Source organism: Paroedura picta, chromosome 1 (genome assembly GCF_049243985.1).
Source record: "Paroedura picta isolate Pp20150507F chromosome 1, Ppicta_v3.0, whole genome shotgun sequence".
NCBI classification, from domain to species: domain Eukaryota; kingdom Metazoa; phylum Chordata; class Lepidosauria; order Squamata; family Gekkonidae; genus Paroedura; species Paroedura picta.
This window is the reverse complement of record NC_135369.1, coordinates 137894692-137911978: the sequence shown is the minus strand read 5'-3', so window position 1 is coordinate 137911978 and position 17287 is coordinate 137894692. Positions and strand designations below refer to the sequence as shown.

Sequence of the window (17287 nt, the reverse complement as noted above, 5' to 3'; positions counted from 1 at the left end):
CGTTAACAAAAAGCTTGTTTTAAAATCTGTATAGAGATATTCTCTTTATCCAGTGATCTCAAACTAGAGTCAAATTTAGAAGATAGACAGTTTGTTCTGTATATTGTATTTATTTATTTACTGTAGCCAGGAGATCCAAAGATGGTCTCGATCCAGGCAAAGAATGTTCACAGTGATTTGCCATTTCCTGGCTCCACATCCTGAATCCTAGTATTCTTTGGAGGAACTACCACCCAAGTCCTTGAAGGTCTCCCATCCAAATACTAGCCAGGGTCAGGCTTACTTTGGCTATCCAGATCAGGGCTTTGTAACTGTCTATCCTGAAACACTTTTCAATATGTCCTATATAATTTCACAGGCCTTATCAAAACCCAGTTTACCTAATGGTGAATTCACAGCATTTTAGCATTTTATGAGTAAGAAACAACATTCAGGGTGGGCCTATCTAATTGGACAAGCAGGCTTAATTCTCAAGAAGAAGAAGAGTTGGTTCTTATATGCCGTTTTTCCCTACCCGAAGGAGGCTCAAAGCGGCTTACAGTCGCCTTCCCATTCCTCTCCCCACAACAGACACCCTGTGGGGTGGGTGAGGCTGAGAGAGCCCTGATATCACTGCCCAGTCAGAACAGTTTTATCAGTGCCATGGCGAGCCCAAGGTCACCCAGCTGGCTGCATGTGGGGGAGCGCAGAATCAAACCCAGCATGCCAGATTAGAAGTCCGCACTCCTAACCACTACACCAAACTGGCTCTCTGAATTCATCACCAAAAGGGCTTCTCCTACCCATGGTAGGGATATCTAATCCTATGTATTTTGTTTCTCCAACAAGACCTAATGGTTCCTACTTAACCCTGTGGAGAAAGGAGAAGGGCTATCATGGACCATGGCATTCCATCCACCTTACCAGGGGAAAAATCCAAATACTCAGACAAGGGGAGGCAGCATCCAGGACACCTGCAGAAGCCTCCTTGAATGATTAGGAAGAGCCTGTAGGAACTGGACCAGTTCTATTTGCTTGGGAGGTAGGTCCTGTCTTCTTTCCTTGACTCAGACCACTTCAGATTCCAGCTCCTGAGGCTTCTCTTCAGTTGCCATCCCAAGCTCCAAGAAGCCAAGAAGCATTCCAGCCTCATCAGAGCACTTGTTGCTGTATCAAGTGTAGCACCGTTAAGAACCAGCAGTCTCTTTGTGGGGCCTGAACACAGTCTATTACCAGTCTCCAATGTTTGCTGAAACAAAATCTATGCTTCTTGTTCTTTCACCATACTTCACAATGGATGACCAACTTCATGACAACATGAACAAGAGTTGGTTCTTATATGCCACTTTTATCTACGAGTAGGAATCTTAAAGCGGCATACAATCACCTTCCCTTTTCTCTCCCCATAACAGACACCCCGTGAGATAGGTGAGGCTGGGAGAGCCCTGACATTACTACTCAGTCAGAACAGCTTTATCAGTGCTGTGGGGAGCCTAAGGTCACCCGGCTGATTACATATGGAGGAGTGGGGAGGCATGGGGAATCAAACCTGGCTCGCCAGATTAGAAGTCTGTGCTCCTAACCACTACACCAAGCTGGCTCTCAGTGTGATTTTGTACGTGGTTTCGCCAAAGTTATTTGAAGTAAGATATTTTCCCCTCATAATGGGAGGCATTTTGCTAGCATATACCAGCCAACTCCCGAGTTTTCTTGACACAGCATCACACAAATGAAATTACTGCCCTACTTCCATAAACAGCAAAAGTGAAATTTCACTCTGGGGAAGAACATTTTAGCACAGTGTGTCTACCAGCCATTAAGGATAACTGTCCAAGCCTCCACTGACAGGTAGATAATAATGTGTATGCTTCTATATAATGTGAATATAGAACAGTGTGCACAGCATCTATATAAACACACGTACATGAACCCTTCAATATTCAGACACACTAGACATACCAGAAGAATAATTAGGATGAGTATTTTACAATAATCAAAAAACTATTGAACATTTATTAGAAACGGACTTAAGGCAACCTTGTAGGGTTTTGATTGGCAAGAGGCATTTAGAAATGCTATGCTATTGCCAGCTTCTGTCTCACACCCCTGGCCTTTTGCGGTGTTCTCCTATTCACATTCTAACCAGGGCCAACCCTGCTTAGCTCCTGACAAGACTGGGCTAGCCTGGGCCATCCAAATCAAGTCACTAACAGTAAAAACAAATGAAGTGGAAGCTCCCAATGTATTTAGATTATAATCGTATTAACAAACTGCATTCTGTATTTCATCACAAAATCTTACCTTTTCTCTAGACACTAAAGAGTTCCTGTCAACTGCAACATTGCTGTGTAGTTTGCTTCACATAACCAAGGCAACCACTCTTTCCTACTTAAAATATGTTACATTTCTCATCAGAACTGTAGTCTTGACAATGCTTTTCATTTGTATAATACTGAGGAATACTATTTGGCCTGTTAAGCAGTGCTATCATCTTAATGCTCCAGGAGTGTGAATTTCACCCCCTTTGAACGGCATTTTCCACATTTAATGGTATTTTGTTTTTACTATGTGCTTGCCTTGTAAACTTCCCTACTGCTAATCAACAGCTCCAGCTCAAAGGCAACGCAAGCTGTCTGCATAACTGATGACATATTCCTAGTGACCCAACAAATGAGGAAAATTGGAGCCAAATGAACCATAAACAACACACACTGGGTCTATGTAATTGGCACCCTGACGGAAATATTAGATACCTATGGAATTTGCTTCCTAATACAGGAATTTTGGCCTTTTGCCTTACAATCCCAGATCATAAGGCCAACTTTAAATGCCAAAGTAGAAGTAGCAGAACCAGCACCAGCTATTTGGCAAGTGGGGCAACGACGGTTGAACTAACACAAGCACTTCCCATAAGACCCAGGATTCAAATGTTCCTACAGCCATGGGAAGCCCCAACCACAGTGAAAGAAAGGGTTTTCTGTATCACCTGAAGCTGCCTTATGCTGAATCAGACCACTGGTCCATTGAAGTCAGAATTGTCTGGCAGAGGCTCTCCACAGTCTCAGGCTGAGGTCCTTCATATGACCTACTAGTACCCGATCTTTTTAATTGGAGGTGCCAGAGATTCAACCAGGGACCTTCTGCATGTGAAGCCGATGGCCTACCACTGGATCATGGCCTCTCTTCAGCCCTGCCTCTGCCAGAATGTTAATCAGGGCAGTGCCAATGAAGAGAAAGATTCTGGTTTGCCCCTTTTAAAAGCCTGAGAAAAGTAGCAGTTACTCCAAATCACTTAACTGGAAGTTTAAAAGTGAGCTCTTGTTATACGCTCCAGGGTAGAATCTGTTGTCTGGTTGAACACAACATAACAAAACATATCCAGATGTATGGAGGAAAAAGATCACTCCAAAAGCAGGAAAGGATTGGTGTGAACCCATCTCAGATTGACTCCAGTCCTGAAGCTCCCATACTGTGCCACCAACAGCTGCTAGAGCAGAGTGATGAATTTCTCAGTGTGCCAACAAAATTGCCCTACATGGTTGGCTGGGGTTTTGCAGTTATTATAACCAGCTCTGCATAAGTCAACCATGGCACCGATTCTATGGGACTCTCTGAACCATCCTGGTGCCTTGTCTTCTCTATTTGGCAGAAATCTTTCCCATTAATGGAGCTCACAAATTATCATCATCATCAAACATGAAGAACATCAATTGCATTCCTTGATTGAAAGTCCACTGTGACTTAAATTAATCTTGGTTTTGAAATAGGTTTATTAATTCTAAACCTACAGGCACTCTCTTGTTGCACCGCCTAGCAGCCACTAGCACCTCTTGGGCCTTATATTGTTAAAAGATTCCTTGAAGCCATTTGCTAATATAGAACAAAGTTTGAGTCCAGCAGCACCTTGAAAACCAACTAAGTGTTAGTCAAGGTCTAAGATTTCCTGGGAACGCACACTAGAAGTAAAAACTGAGTTGGTCTTCAAGGTGCTGCTGGACTCCAACTTCGTCCCTTTGCTTCAGACCGGCACGGCTGTGCCCACCTAAATTTGCTCAGGTAAGAAGCGTCCCTCTTCCCAGCCCCCCCCCCCCCCCCCGTGGTGAGCTCAGCAGCTCCTCAAAACCACAGCCGGCAAATTGCCAAGAGTGGCAGGTCCTTTCTCACGGGCGGCCTCCTTGCAGGCCAAGCGTGGCCTTCCCCTCCATGTGTCCGCCTCAGGGTGATTCACACGCCCCGGGCAAATCTCTCCCGCGGCCATTTGGAGCTCGCACGCGTCCACACTCCTTGTTTACCCTTTCACGCGCCGCAGTTTTGTTGCCCTCGCCAGCAAATGAGAGGAGGTGGCCGGCAGCCGAGGCGTATAAGAAGCCCTGCCGCGGGCGACAGCCGAGCCGCAAGCGGCCCAGGCCAAATCTGCCGAGGACACGCAGAAGGCGCACCACCACCACCAGGGCCGGCTTGCGCGCAGCAAAGGACGGAGCATGGAGAGTTCGCAGCTCTGTCACTGCGGCTCTCCTCGAGTCGAAGCACTGAGCGGCCGGATCGGCTGCAAAAGCCAACTCAGGTACCCGCGCTTGCGTCCAGCCCAGTGTAAACTGGCAACCTGCGGTGGGAAGCATATGCTGGGGGAGGAGGGGGGGGTTGCTTTCCTTTCTTCCTTCCAGCAGTGCCGCAGATCGCGCGGGAAAAGGAAGGAAGGCATCATGAAAAGGCAGGCAGCCTAACTAGGTGCATATCGCTTGACCCTGCAGCTCAGAAAGCTTTTGGAGACCTTGGATCGCCACCCCGAAAGATGCCGAAAGGGAGCGAGGGCAGAACCACAGTGCGGTGAGTGTGTCGCTTCTGGCATAACCAGAGACAACAATCCCCCGGCGGGGGTGTGCGCGCGCGTGTGTGTGAGGGCTAGAGGGGCTCCGCAGTTCCTTAGTCCCAAGCGTCCAGACCAGATGCCTTGCATGCATATGCCAGAGGGAATTGGTCAAACTCCAGGAAATGTGGTCGCTTTACTAATGAACAGCAGTACAGCGACCGCTTCCAAGTCTCTGTACAGGGATATGACTAAATTAGCAATGTTAGAGATGCCACCGTTCCTATTTCACTGAACTATCTCTTGGGAATGCTGTTTTTTTTGTGTGTGTTTGTGGAAGTGTTGGTTGGCACTGGATACTAGAACTGGTTTCACAAACCAAGTGAGTAGCTTGGTTGGTCTGAAACAGCAGAACAAGGTTAGAGCCCAGTGGCACCTTGAAGACTAACAAAGTTTTATATCGAAGACAACGTTGTTGATCTTAAAGGTGATACTGGACTTAAATTCTGTTCAGATATCTAAATCAGTATGTATTTAATCTGAATATGAACTCTTTGTTGGACAAAATGAACAAGATGATTATTTGTACTCAAAGATCTTTTAGTTTAATCAGTACTTAATTACCTTCCATTCACAGGTAAGAGACTTGTGAAAATGCTCTTACTGATACTGTTCATTGTATTATATCACCATTGTAGATTAAATAACATTTTCTGCTCAAACTTCTAGCTTTGTAGCCTGCCTGAGATTACAGAAAACTCAGCAAAACTTACACAGTATACACACCCAGTCAGGTAAGAAAAGCATAAATAGTATTTTTAGTATTTTCTGGTGGAATTCATATGTCAGCTGTCCTATGATACTAACAGCAGGATTTCAAAAGGGACATCTTTCTTGTGTGAAAGAGGCACTACTTTGCTTGCTCAATATCTGTGTGTCAAAGAGCTGTTAAAAAGTACAGAAGTTTAGGACCCAGAGATTATACTTTTACCCAGAATAACTAGAGCAGGCTTTCTCAACCAGACTTTCGTGAAACTCCGGGGTTTCTTGATGGACCTGGAACGGTTTCCTGAATGGGAGGGAGTTAATTTTTTTTAACTTGGAAAACATTTATTGGGTGATATGACCATGTTGACCTGTTCCCCCACCGCCACCAGTGATGGGCTCATAGGGGGTGGGAAGGGGAGGGGCCCTGGGTTGACATGTACACAGCTATGCTACTCCCACCATATTCTGCATGATCGCATCACTTCTGGGGTTACTTGAAGCCTGAAGAATGTTTCAGGGGTTTCTCAACAGTAAAAAAAAGTTGAGAAAGGCAGAATGATGAAATTTTTCAGACCACACAAAGCTCCTCTTTTGACATTAAATATTAAGACCAAAGTTCACCATTCCAAAGGAAAACAAGCTATTGTGATGACTATACAGTATCATTTCCCCATTGCCGCAGATCTCAAGTATTCTTAGATACTGGAAACTTATTTATTTCATTTATAAACACTCTCTTCCCCAATAGGGACTCCAAGCAGCATATATCAGCTTCCTTTCCTCTATTTTATCTTCACAGCAACCCTTTGAGGTGAGACTGTGTGACTGGCCGAGAGATTCAACCCTGGGTCTCCCCAATCCTAGTCTAGTTTAACTTCTACATCAAACTGATGCTTGTTTTCCAATTTGTGTTTGTTCCTTCCTTGTGCTTTTGACCTGCTGCTGCTGTTTAATGCTGTCACGATTGGGGTGGTGGTGGTGGTAATTTCCTACCAAGGGATGTGGAATAGTACAGCATAGCCCAATCTCGACAGCTCTCAAGCCAAGTAGGGTCAGTACTTAGATGGGGGACCACTGAGGAAGGCAATGGCAAACCACCTCTGCTTACCCACTTGCCTTGAAAAGCCTATGGGGTCAACATAAGTTGGCTAAGATTTGATGGCACTTTACGCACACATCTTTCCCACCATTTCCCAAAGTCTCAGGGATGTTACCCTATAGCTCTGTTCCTCTTATTTGCTTCCTCTTGAGGCTGTTTTCTGCCCTGTTTTGCCTGATTGGCAAGGCATAGTGCATTTCCACTTATTTATTATTTCATTTGTATTCCACCAATTCCAGTACAGCTGGCTTGAGGCGATTCACATCATCATAAAAATACAAAGCAGAATTAAAATCAACACACTGCACCCAAGCCCATCCCACCCTCTATATATTCTCCTGCCATGTGAAGGACTGTCCATGCTGACACCCCACCAATGGTGGGGTAGGGAGGAGGGACCCAATGGGTATTCCACCACCTAACCTCAACCAAATGCCTGGTGGAAGAGTTCTGTTTTACAGGCCCTGCAGAACTGAGAGAGCTCCACCAGGGCCCTTAGCTCTCCAGGGATTGTTGTGAGGCATGTTATACTGAGCTTTTATAGTTGAGCCTGGTCCGCATATTTATATCTTGCCTTTCCTCATGGGTCAAGGCGTCTTACAGAATAACATTTTAAGTATTTTGTGTTGTCTTTCACCTCAACTAAGGACTGCCGGGCCTGTGAGACAGAAATCAGTAAAGTGGGTTTGGACTGCTCTATGCAACATGGTAGCATAAAATGACTCAAATGACTTCTTGCCATTCCAACCTGTGTATTAAGGTACATGCAAGAAATAAGGTTGTGGCCACTGCTGAGATGCTCTTAGGAAAAGGTTTCCAACTGTCTGTGTGCACCTGAATTATATTGGCTTTTAGGGGATTCATGATTGCCCGTATGCCTCAGGACTGCAGCCTTAATTTGCTATCTAATGCCATTAGGGCATATTTGATCTCTGTGTAATTCGCAGCGACTGTTCAATAACAATTGTATGGGAGTAGTTACGAATCTTGTGCCATGTTGTTTATTTCGGTATAGCTCGGGGAAAAATACATGTTCCTCATGGCAGCCAGGAAAAGGGTGGGAGAATCAGGGTTCAAACTGCCCCCAGTTCCTTTAACGTACGGTGTACTTGCATCTGTCTTCCAATATTCCCTGAAATATGTATGCAAATGTATTCCTGTTACTAGAACTGAACTCTTCAAAAGTATTTTGTGTTAGAAACATCACTTAATATTTTATCGTGTGGAAACCTTAGATGCGAAATGCCTCTGATTATGTTTGGATATGTGTGGTCAAATGTCTCATTAAATTTCCATTTTGTATGGTAATTTTGTAACTGTTGCTAATGGAAAATAAGAATGGAGCTACATATAATAAACATGATGCATTTGTCACTAATGCGGGAGCAGGGCTGGAGTGATGGGGAGTTTAATCCTTGGCTGTATATTGATTCTTCTTTGCAAATGCTCCTAGCATTTTCAATTCCATTCTTCCCCAGTCAAGAAATAAAGGCAAGCTGGGGAAGAAAATGGGCAGAGAAAGGGGCATTTGCAGGGAAGATCAGTCAGAGGGTAAAGTTTAAAAAGCAACTTCTGATGATGAAGTGGCAGTTTTTTGGGAAAGCTGAAATAGCTTCCTTGTGTATGTTCACTGGAATAAAAGAGCTGGGATTTTTTTAATACCCCGCTTTTCACTGCTGGAAGGAGTCTCAAAGCTACTTGCAAACACCTTTCCCTTTCCACCCCCCAAAGACACCCTGTGAGAGAGGTGGGGTTGAGAAAGCTCTAAGAAAACTGCTCTGCAAAAATAGCTTCGAGAACTGTGCCTAGCCCAAGGCCACCCAGCTGGCTGCATGTGCAGGAGGGGGGAATCAAATCCTGTCCTCCAGATTAGAGGCCACAGCTCTTTAGCCACTATGCCATGCTGGCTCTCAAGGGTGTCACAGAACTGAGAGTGGCGACCTGAGCAATGTTATACCCTTCTAAGTCCACTGACGTCATGGGTCTTAGGAGGGCATAACTGTACTTAGGACTGCACTGTTTCAAAGACTGGAAGTACTTTTGTGTCTCCCGTACTGATTTTGCAAATTGTTTAAAAGGTTTGTGGGTATCTGAGTGAGTCTGAACATCATTTTACATATGACCTTAGAATAGTTTGTGACAAACTGAGGCAGGTTGTGAATACAGAATTTGTTTTTGTGCTGTATAAGAACTCAACAGTCTTGACAGCTTAAAGGAAATCCAGTCTCTATGCACGAAATCATTATCTTCTTCTTGCCAAAAGGAAACAGAGCCTTACTGGATCAAACGAGTAATTCATATAGTCCAGCATCCTGTCTCACAGTGACCAACTAGTCCCTCTGGAGGGCCCATAATGGGGAGGTCTTTCCCCAATGATGCCTTTTGGCTCTGGGATCCAGAGGATTAGTGCCTCCGAATGTAGATTCCCCTCCATCACCATGGCGAGGAGACATTGATAGACTTATCCTCCATGAATCTATCTAATCCCATTTTAAAATTGTTTATCCTCTAGCAGAGAATTCCACATTTTAATCACTGTGTAAAGTAGTATTTCCTATTGTCCATCAGCTTCTCTGGATGCCCTTAAGTACCAGTATTTTGAGTGTCAGCTCTCTTCACCCCATGCACAGTTTTATAAAATCTCTATTCATGTTGCCCTTCCTTTAGTCAATCTTATTGTAAACTTAAAAGTCTCACCAGACCTTTCAGGCTTTCTTCCTAGGGAGCCCCCTAATAATCTTGGTTGCCCTCCTCTGTACTTTACCAGATGTCTTTAATTGCTTGCGCTAAGAACTAAAGGAATATATATTGCCATGCTATTAAGTCCGGGTTCAGTGTGACTTTCTCTTTAAATAGCAATTTAAAAAATAACCACATTATATATTTATTTTAGGTTATTCTGGCCCAAATCAAAGTGCTTTGACTATTTATATCAAGAAGCAGAAGCGCTGCTGAGAAACTTTCCAGTCCAAGCTACAATTTCCTTTTATGAAGACTCAGAGAGTGAGGAGGAAGACGAAGAGCTGGAGAATCACTCCTAAGAGCAGCATTGGGCTCTCAACTGTATGCACATGTGTGGATTAATTTAATATTAATATTAACATACTATCAAATATTTTAAACTAATTTAATGTAAATTATTCTTAATTAAAGAGATTTTAATATTTTTATAATATCAGTGTTTGGGGTCTTTGTACCTTACACATTTTTAAAAAAAGAAAACACTTCTGAAACCAATCACTTTGCTGTATCCACAATTGCAGAGGGAGATGGGGAGGAACCTCCCAACACTTGGTCCCAGCTCCTACAGCAGCCATTTTGTGGTTCGTTGCCTGCCATTTGACAATGGTGCCCATCAGTTGTTCTCTACATTCCTGAAGTGCCCACAGGCTTAATAAATTTTGAGATCTTTGGTATTGAAAGCTACTTCCTGAATACAGGTGTTTTCTATACGGGAAATGTAAAACATGAAGAAACTTGTACTACTTGATGACTGCATTGTTTAATTACATTAACAATGAATTCTGCTAATTCTCTATTCATTTGCTGACAAGTAACCCTGAGAATTTCATACAGCCTGTTCTAAAATAATGGTTGGGAATGTGAATAGCACTTCAAATATAAATAAGTAACACCTTCTGTGTTCTTAGGACAACATATTAAGACAAATCTAATGCATATGCCTATCTATAACATAAATAAAGCCTGACTGGGGTGGTGGAAAGAGTTGGAATTCTTTGTCTACCTGATTGGCTGTCTGTCAAAGAAATGGCCAATCAGGTAGGTTGTCCTGCCCCTGGTTGTATCCCCCTCAAACTTCTTCCATGTGGAGAAGTGCCAGCCAGCTCTACTAGACTGACTGTGAAAGGTAAGCCAGCCAGCAAGTGGGATCTGAGAGGGACTGTGGGCTGGGGGGGGGGGACGGACCCTACCAACACTTGACCCTGTCCTGATGTCCGGAACACCCACCCGGCAGTCTCTTCAGGCCTTGCCAGGGCTGCCAGGGGCAGGGGAGCCTCCACAAGCATTCACCACTGGCCCAAGCAACACTGCTGCAGCTTTCACAGGCCTTGACAAGGCTCCCTGGGGAAGGAGGGAGGGAGGGAGCACTTGCCAGCACTCGCCTCTGTTCCAAACAGCTCTGCTGTGGCCTCACCAGAGCTGCCTGGCTCAGGGTGGGGTGGGGGAAGGCTAGCGCCTGTTGTATTTTTCCAACAATGGGCTTTTCTGCTAGTTCCTATGTAATCATGGGATTTACTCCCAAGAAGCTATTGGTCTATTGCTTCACTCCTAAGTAAATGAATGTTTCAACCAAGCTAATAACTTGTGAACTGCATTTTTAAAATTGGCTTATGCCTTTCCCACTCCACTATGCTAACTATGTATTAATTTCCCATTACACAGGGAAGTTATTCTTGGTGGCTGGCTCATAGCTATTAAACTGTTCCCCTGTTATCAGATACCAAAACCTAGCCATCTTTCAAAGCAATATAAACCCTTTCAGTTTTGGCTGACTTTCAATGGCTGAGGTTAAGCTGTTGTTAGAGGCACTTTTAGTTACAGGGATGAGGTACTCATTATTTACTCCCTTTATAGTGTGAAAGCAGGGATGTGGAGTGACATCATACAGCCTGGTCTCATCACATCTCAGAAGCTAAGAAGGTTCCATATGGGAGACCACCAAGAAATACTCTGCAGAAGGAGGCACAGACAACTCACCTCTGCTTAATCACCTCCCTTAAATATCCTAGGGGGTTGCCATAAGTTAGATGCCACTCAACACTTTACACGCACACATGATACTCAAAACAATTCATATCTATTATCTTGACAGAAGAATCTTCACAGGCCTTTAAGACAGTAGCATGGTATTCATGCATGAACAACAGAGAACTTGAAGAGACAGTAATATCCAAGGCCAGTTAAAGAGTTCATGTACAGCTAAGACTGGCGGGACAGCTCAATGGCAGATGAACTGGCTTTGGGTGCAGCATCTCCAGATAAAAGGATCAGGCAGCATGTGATGTGAAAGACTTCCATAAGGAGATTGGAAGGACTGCTACTTAAGCAGAGGCAATACGGATCTTGACTGTGTGAGTATAAAGCTTCCTCTTTAGTTTCTGGGACACTGTTTTTTGTTTGTGGCACTATTTAAACAAGAGTTTCCGTGTGTGTAGTGCAGAAAGGAGATCCTATGATTGTCTGACAATGGAGAGTTCCAGCTCTTTAGTATTATCCAGGATCCACAAGGAGGTGGATTTAGAACCCATCATGCTTGTGAAAGACCAGGTTTGGCCAACTACTACTATAAGGTAAAGGTACCCCCTGTGCAAGCACCGAGTCATGTCTGACCCTTGGGGTGACGCCCTCTAGCGTTTTCATGGCAGACTCAATACGGGGTGGTTTGCCAGTGCCTTCCCCAGTCATTACCATTTTACCACTCAGCAAGCTGAGTACACATTTCACCGACCTCGGAAGGATGGAAGGCTGAGTCAACCTTGAGCCAAACTCCCAGCCTCATGGTCAGAGCTTCAAACAGCATGTCGGCTGCCTTACCACCCTACTACTATACATGATGGCTATTCCCAAGTCCAGGAAAAACAGAATGCTCTTGTTTCTATCTCAATAACAATCTAACCAACCATGAACTGAATGTCTACTTAATTTACACATAGCCATACACCTAAGTATCTTGGCATCACTCTGGACAGGATCTTGAGTCATCATCTTACCAATGTAGCAGTGAAAGTACACTCATGAAACAACATTCTCCAAAAATCATGTTGCAAAATTTGGGATGTTTCTACTATAACACTTGGATGTCCAGCTCTGGAGTTGGTGTATAGTACTGTGGAATGAGATCCTTCAGTGTGGCTCAAGAGCCCCACATCCACAAAGTTGATGTCCAACTCAATACAATGAGAACCACCAGTGGATGTATTAAACCCATTCTTGGTTACCTACATTGCACCACATTATTCCCCTGCATCTCCAAATACAAGATGCTCTTTGTGAATATAGAAAGACTCTTAAAAACAGAGTTACATCCACAAAGACATGACTGGCACAGGCATATATCCAGACTAAAGCCCCAACACCCAGCAATAAGAACCGCACAAATTCTGCAATCACAAAATTTCAGTTCAGAGAATAAATGTTTGCAAACATGGATGAAATCAGTTCTACCCGATATCCATAACCTGATAAACACCAGCAAGAGGCCCATGGGATTTGACTTGCCACATAGAGTATGGAAGATGAGTAATAGAATATGAACAGGCTTTGGACATTGTGCAGACCTGTTGTTTAAACAGGGAAAAATACCAGGCCCCAAATGTGATTGTGGTACAGCCTGCAAACTATTTGCCATCTGTCATCGGAATGTGAGCATCATGCTTTCTGGGGAAGATGTGACAGACATTTTGTACTCTCCTCACTGACTGAAAACTTAGATATTAGTATTATTGCCCAATCTCTGTCAGCATGACTGTTGCATCTATTTGGTTACATATCTTATATTATTATATTATATGCCTCCTGTGTGTAATTCTGCCATATGATAAATAAACAAGTTTATTCAAATGCATTATTATTATATTTGATAATGTGTGTTAAATTATAAGGATTTAAAGCAAAGTACCCTGAAATCCAGTCCTGTTGTTTCTAGACCAATTTTCAAAGCCAAAAAGGGTAAACCATGTGAAGAATCAATACATAAGCAAGCTCCTTATGAACAGAGGGGCAGGAAGGCGTGACAGAGTGACGCCTGCCATCTGCCGGGGGCGCGACAGCCGAAGTGCCCGCACAGCCATTCCTTTACTTGTGAGAGAAGCCACACGCGTCGTGCACAAGCGGCCACAAGGGCTTGGTCCCCACGAAGCGCGCATAACAAGCTCAGGCCTCCCGCCGACCAGCAGCGCCCTCAAGAGCGGACTCCCCTGCGGGCAGCCGACCGAAACCAAGTTGGAGTCCGGCCAAGTTGTCTCCAAGGCGCACGCACACTTTGTCCTCCGACGAAACAGAAATCACCAGACGACCCACATAAGGAGGGCGCAACACAACACAAACCGAGTCCAGTGGCACCTTTAAGACCAACGAAGATGTATTCAAGGCGCGAGTTTCCGAGTGCAGGCACTCTTCCGCAGATTCAATGGAACCGGGCTCATGAGAGCACAGATACACAGGACGGGTAAATCAGGAAAGAGAGTGAATGAGCGGACATCACACAGACAGCGACGAGGCGGTAAAAGGGCGCACAACCCCGCCGGGCAGCTCTCGCCTCTCATTCCCGCAGCCAAGCAGGAGGCATTCCCGCTCCCCGGCTGCAGGCAGAGGACCGGGGGGGGGGGGCGTCAATCACGCCCAGCACTCCCCCCCCCCGCCCGGCGAGGGCCTGACCACGCCTCCCGGCGCGTCTCCCTCCGGCGCCTGCGCGCTGTTTCCGCTCGGGGTTGGCCTTGGCGGAGGGAGGTGCCCGGAAGTGGCTGCTGAAGAGCCTGAGGGCGGCCGCGGTCCTTGGTGCGGAGAGGATGCTGAACGTCCCCACCCAGTCGTTCCCTGCCCCCGACTCCCAGCAGCGGGTGGCCATGGCCGGGCGCAGCAAGGTGCGGGCGGGCTCCGGGGAGGGGCGCTCTGGCCCGGCGGGCGGTCTAGAAGCTCCTGCAGCATCTGAAGTAGGCGGGCGGGGGTCAGCTGGGAGGGCGTGGAAGTCGGCCTCTTGTTTCGGGAGCCAGCTTCGTATCAGGTGGCTGTTCAGCAGGTGGCTGTTCAGCAGGCAGCGTGCTACCTGGGCACGGGGATGCAGGGATCTGAGAGAAGCTTCACCTGTCGTCTCGTGTCGGGGGAAACCCTGGTCTGAATGAGGTCTGTAATTGCTTGGGGTTTCATAGGGTAGCTGTTCTGGCGTTTGGCATGGGTCGCATGCAATACTGATGAGTCTTAGTTCCTTTCGCCCTTTGAATTGCTGAGAGTATTGCATAGTGGTTGTTCAAAAGATGGAAGAGGGAGATGCTAGGTGCAAGCTTGCTTTCTGGGTTCAGACCTTATGCAAGTTCAGAACTGTCATTAGTTTGTTGAAACCAGGGCTTGCTTTGCTCTTGACCATTCAGATTGTGGGTAGTCTGACCAAATGCGGATTTGGTAATCTGTGTTAGTCTGTGCTAATCTATTTTAGCCTAGTTGATCTGTCATTCTAAAAATACTAATGTAGACTCATAGGCTACCCAAGATTTTGCATTGCACTGACCTTTTTTTGCTGTCAAGTGGTGCTCCCTTAGGGTTTTTATGGCAATAGACATTTGGAGGTAGCTTGTCATTGCCTGCCTTAGTGTCATGACCCTAGTATTCCTTGGAGGTCCTCGTCCAAGTACTAGCCAGGACTTGACCCTTATTAGCTTCCAAGATCATGCTAACCATGGCTTTCCAGGTCAAGGTAAATTGGCTATAGCAGTGGAACACTTCAGACGTCCTGTAAGACACGTGCCAATAATACTAGTCTATCTGGTTCCTACTGAACGGGATTGTAGTGAATTTTCACTATCATAGGCCGTCACCTGTAGAAATGTTTCTCATTTGTGTGCTGTGCTTTATGGGTAGCAAAATTAAGTAGAGATTCTGTAGAATCATTGAAGCTCCCTTGGCTTGGCCCTTGCTAGCATCTAAGCTTTCATTTTCCCAGTTCTAGTAACTCAACAGAAATATGCAGCCTTTTAACAAACAAAATGATAACAATACTTGAAGTAATGAAATGATGCTGGATCTGGACTGCATTGTAGAAGTATTATGGGCACAGAGAACAGAAGAAAATATGAGGGAAACTTCCTGACTGCACTTTTGCCATGCCTGTAAGCAAACATTCAAGCATTCCTTCACCAGAAGCCATGAGTTTTTAATCTGGAAATAGCTAGTGCAACTTCCAACTAGGAAGGCTTCTACAATTTCTACGTGACTGTATTTTTTGTCTTACACAATGCTTTGTTTTCTAGTTCTGTAATCCTGAATCCTGTTGCATTGTCCATTGGATATTTTATGTTGCTGGATTAAATTTTTATCTATATATAGTAATCTGCTTTAAATCATAGTGAAAAAGGTGGACTGTTAATGAAGTAAATTAATAAATATAGATTTGTATAGAGACAAACTATAATTGGAAGTGGAAATAGGCCAGCTGAGCTGCTACAGTCTTTAGACTGGATACTCTGATGGCTCCCCATTTTCCCAAGAGTTCTAGCCAGTCAGGTCAGGAGGCTGCCCTGAGGAGGGGGAAGGGGGCAAAATAGCTCCCTTTTGCCTCTTACATAAACAGAGCTCTGTAGAAGGAAGATGGAAGTGTCCTTCTCTTCACTGTGCAAATATTGCCCTGGAACTCTTGATGTATGCATCACATCTGTTCCACATAATGTATTTCCAGTAAGGGCTTAGAGGAGGAGCGTGTCTCATGGCTTAAGTACTACTCAGTGCTTATCAACCACTCAGGGCAGCTGTCCTGTCCCCTGAGTGCATCCTCTTCCACCCAGCTTGCTTGTCTGTACAGTGGCCAGACAATCACCTTCCATCCGCCACCCCTGACCACCCCCTTCTCCTTCCACTTCCCTCTGAGGCTTGGAGGCTGCAGATCTCTGCTGTGTGAGAGCTATAACAGCTGCCTGCAGCCTTTTCAGGTCCTCAGGTAAGGGAGAAGCTGTCTGCAGAGTTCTTCCACCCTGCCCACCCTCAATCTAGTGCCCCTTGTATTCCTGAATGCAATGGGCTTGGCCCCTAGTTTAATATATGGAGCATCCCACAATTGATACTTAAATTAACATTTGGTACCAGAGGGTTTTCAAGTCAAGAGAGGTTTGAAGATGATTTGCCCTTCTCTGCGTAGCAGCCTTAGACTTAGCAGTCCCCCATCCAAGTACTAACTGGGAGCTGCCCCTCTGAGATCTGATAGGCTAGCCCAGATTATCCAGGTCAGGGCTACATTTAACATAGTGGCATGGGTTTATGGAAAATATTAAATACTAATTAAAATGTTGAAGAACGAAGTATGTATAAATAAGATAGCATGCAAAAAATAATTCATTATGTGTATGATCCATTATCATCATCATCATCATTTTTATACTGCCACTCCCAGTGCAGCCAGCTCGTGGTGGTTTACAACCAATAAAATAACAACACATCCATAAAACATCATAAAGTCATCATAAAGCATACTATAAACCCAGTAATTCCAAGATGACGATAAAAATTCAACACTGCTTCCCAACGACTCAATGCCCTGACATCAATATATGCCATCACTATTGTTTGATATAGCCCAGGGGAGTAGATTACCCAATAGTCACAAAGCCGGTCTAACACTCAGTCCAGGAAATCCCAAGGGGGGGGCCACCCAATCTTATAACCCCGGGCACTCTACCTGGCCTCAACCAAACACCTGGCGGAAGAGCTCAGTCTTGCAGGCCCTGCGGAACCCAGAGGGCTCTGTCAGGGCCCACAGCTCTTCACCAGGTAGGGGCCAAGACTGAAAAAGCTCTGGCCCTGGTTGAGGCAAGGTGTACCTCCCAGGTTCCGGGGACAGCCAGCAGATTCATACCTGCAGAGCAAAGCGCCCAGCGGGGGATATCAGCAAGTAAGCAGTCCCTCAGGTA

At 45.2% G+C, this 17287-nt stretch overlaps 2 protein-coding genes across 7 annotated transcripts in view; both read left to right on the top strand.

Moving 5' to 3' along the window:
- Nucleotides 1–4104: 4104 nt before the first annotated feature.
- On the top strand, nucleotides 4105–9826 carry RIPPLY2 (ripply transcriptional repressor 2). Of its 2 annotated transcripts, XM_077305679.1 has the most exons (5): nucleotides 4105–4543; nucleotides 4731–4806; nucleotides 5516–5580; nucleotides 6303–6365; nucleotides 9547–9826. In XM_077305679.1, exons 1-5 carry the CDS (start codon nucleotides 4461–4463, stop codon nucleotides 9692–9694), a joined length of 435 nt encoding a protein of 144 aa, XP_077161794.1. In that variant the 5' UTR covers nucleotides 4105–4460; the 3' UTR covers nucleotides 9695–9826. The 2 variants fall into 2 exon arrangements, with proteins under 2 accessions (XP_077161794.1, XP_077161803.1); XM_077305688.1 differs by lacking the exon at nucleotides 6303–6365 and having other exon boundaries at nucleotides 4114–4543.
- A 3711-nt stretch (nucleotides 9827–13537) lies between these two features.
- Nucleotides 13538–17287, top strand: part of CYB5R4 (cytochrome b5 reductase 4) — a 45064-nt gene continuing 41314 nt past the window's right edge. For 2 of the 5 annotated variants that reach the window (XM_077305424.1, XM_077305414.1), the window contains exon 1: nucleotides 14084–14257. In XM_077305424.1, coding sequence (XP_077161539.1) covers nucleotides 14183–14257 — 75 coding nt within the window. In that variant the 5' untranslated portion in view covers nucleotides 14084–14182. Of the gene's footprint in view, nucleotides 13843–14083; nucleotides 14258–14350; nucleotides 14517–15391; nucleotides 15497–17287 lie in introns of those variants that run through there. The other 3 variants (XM_077305452.1, XM_077305444.1, XM_077305435.1) reach the window with 3 other exon arrangements.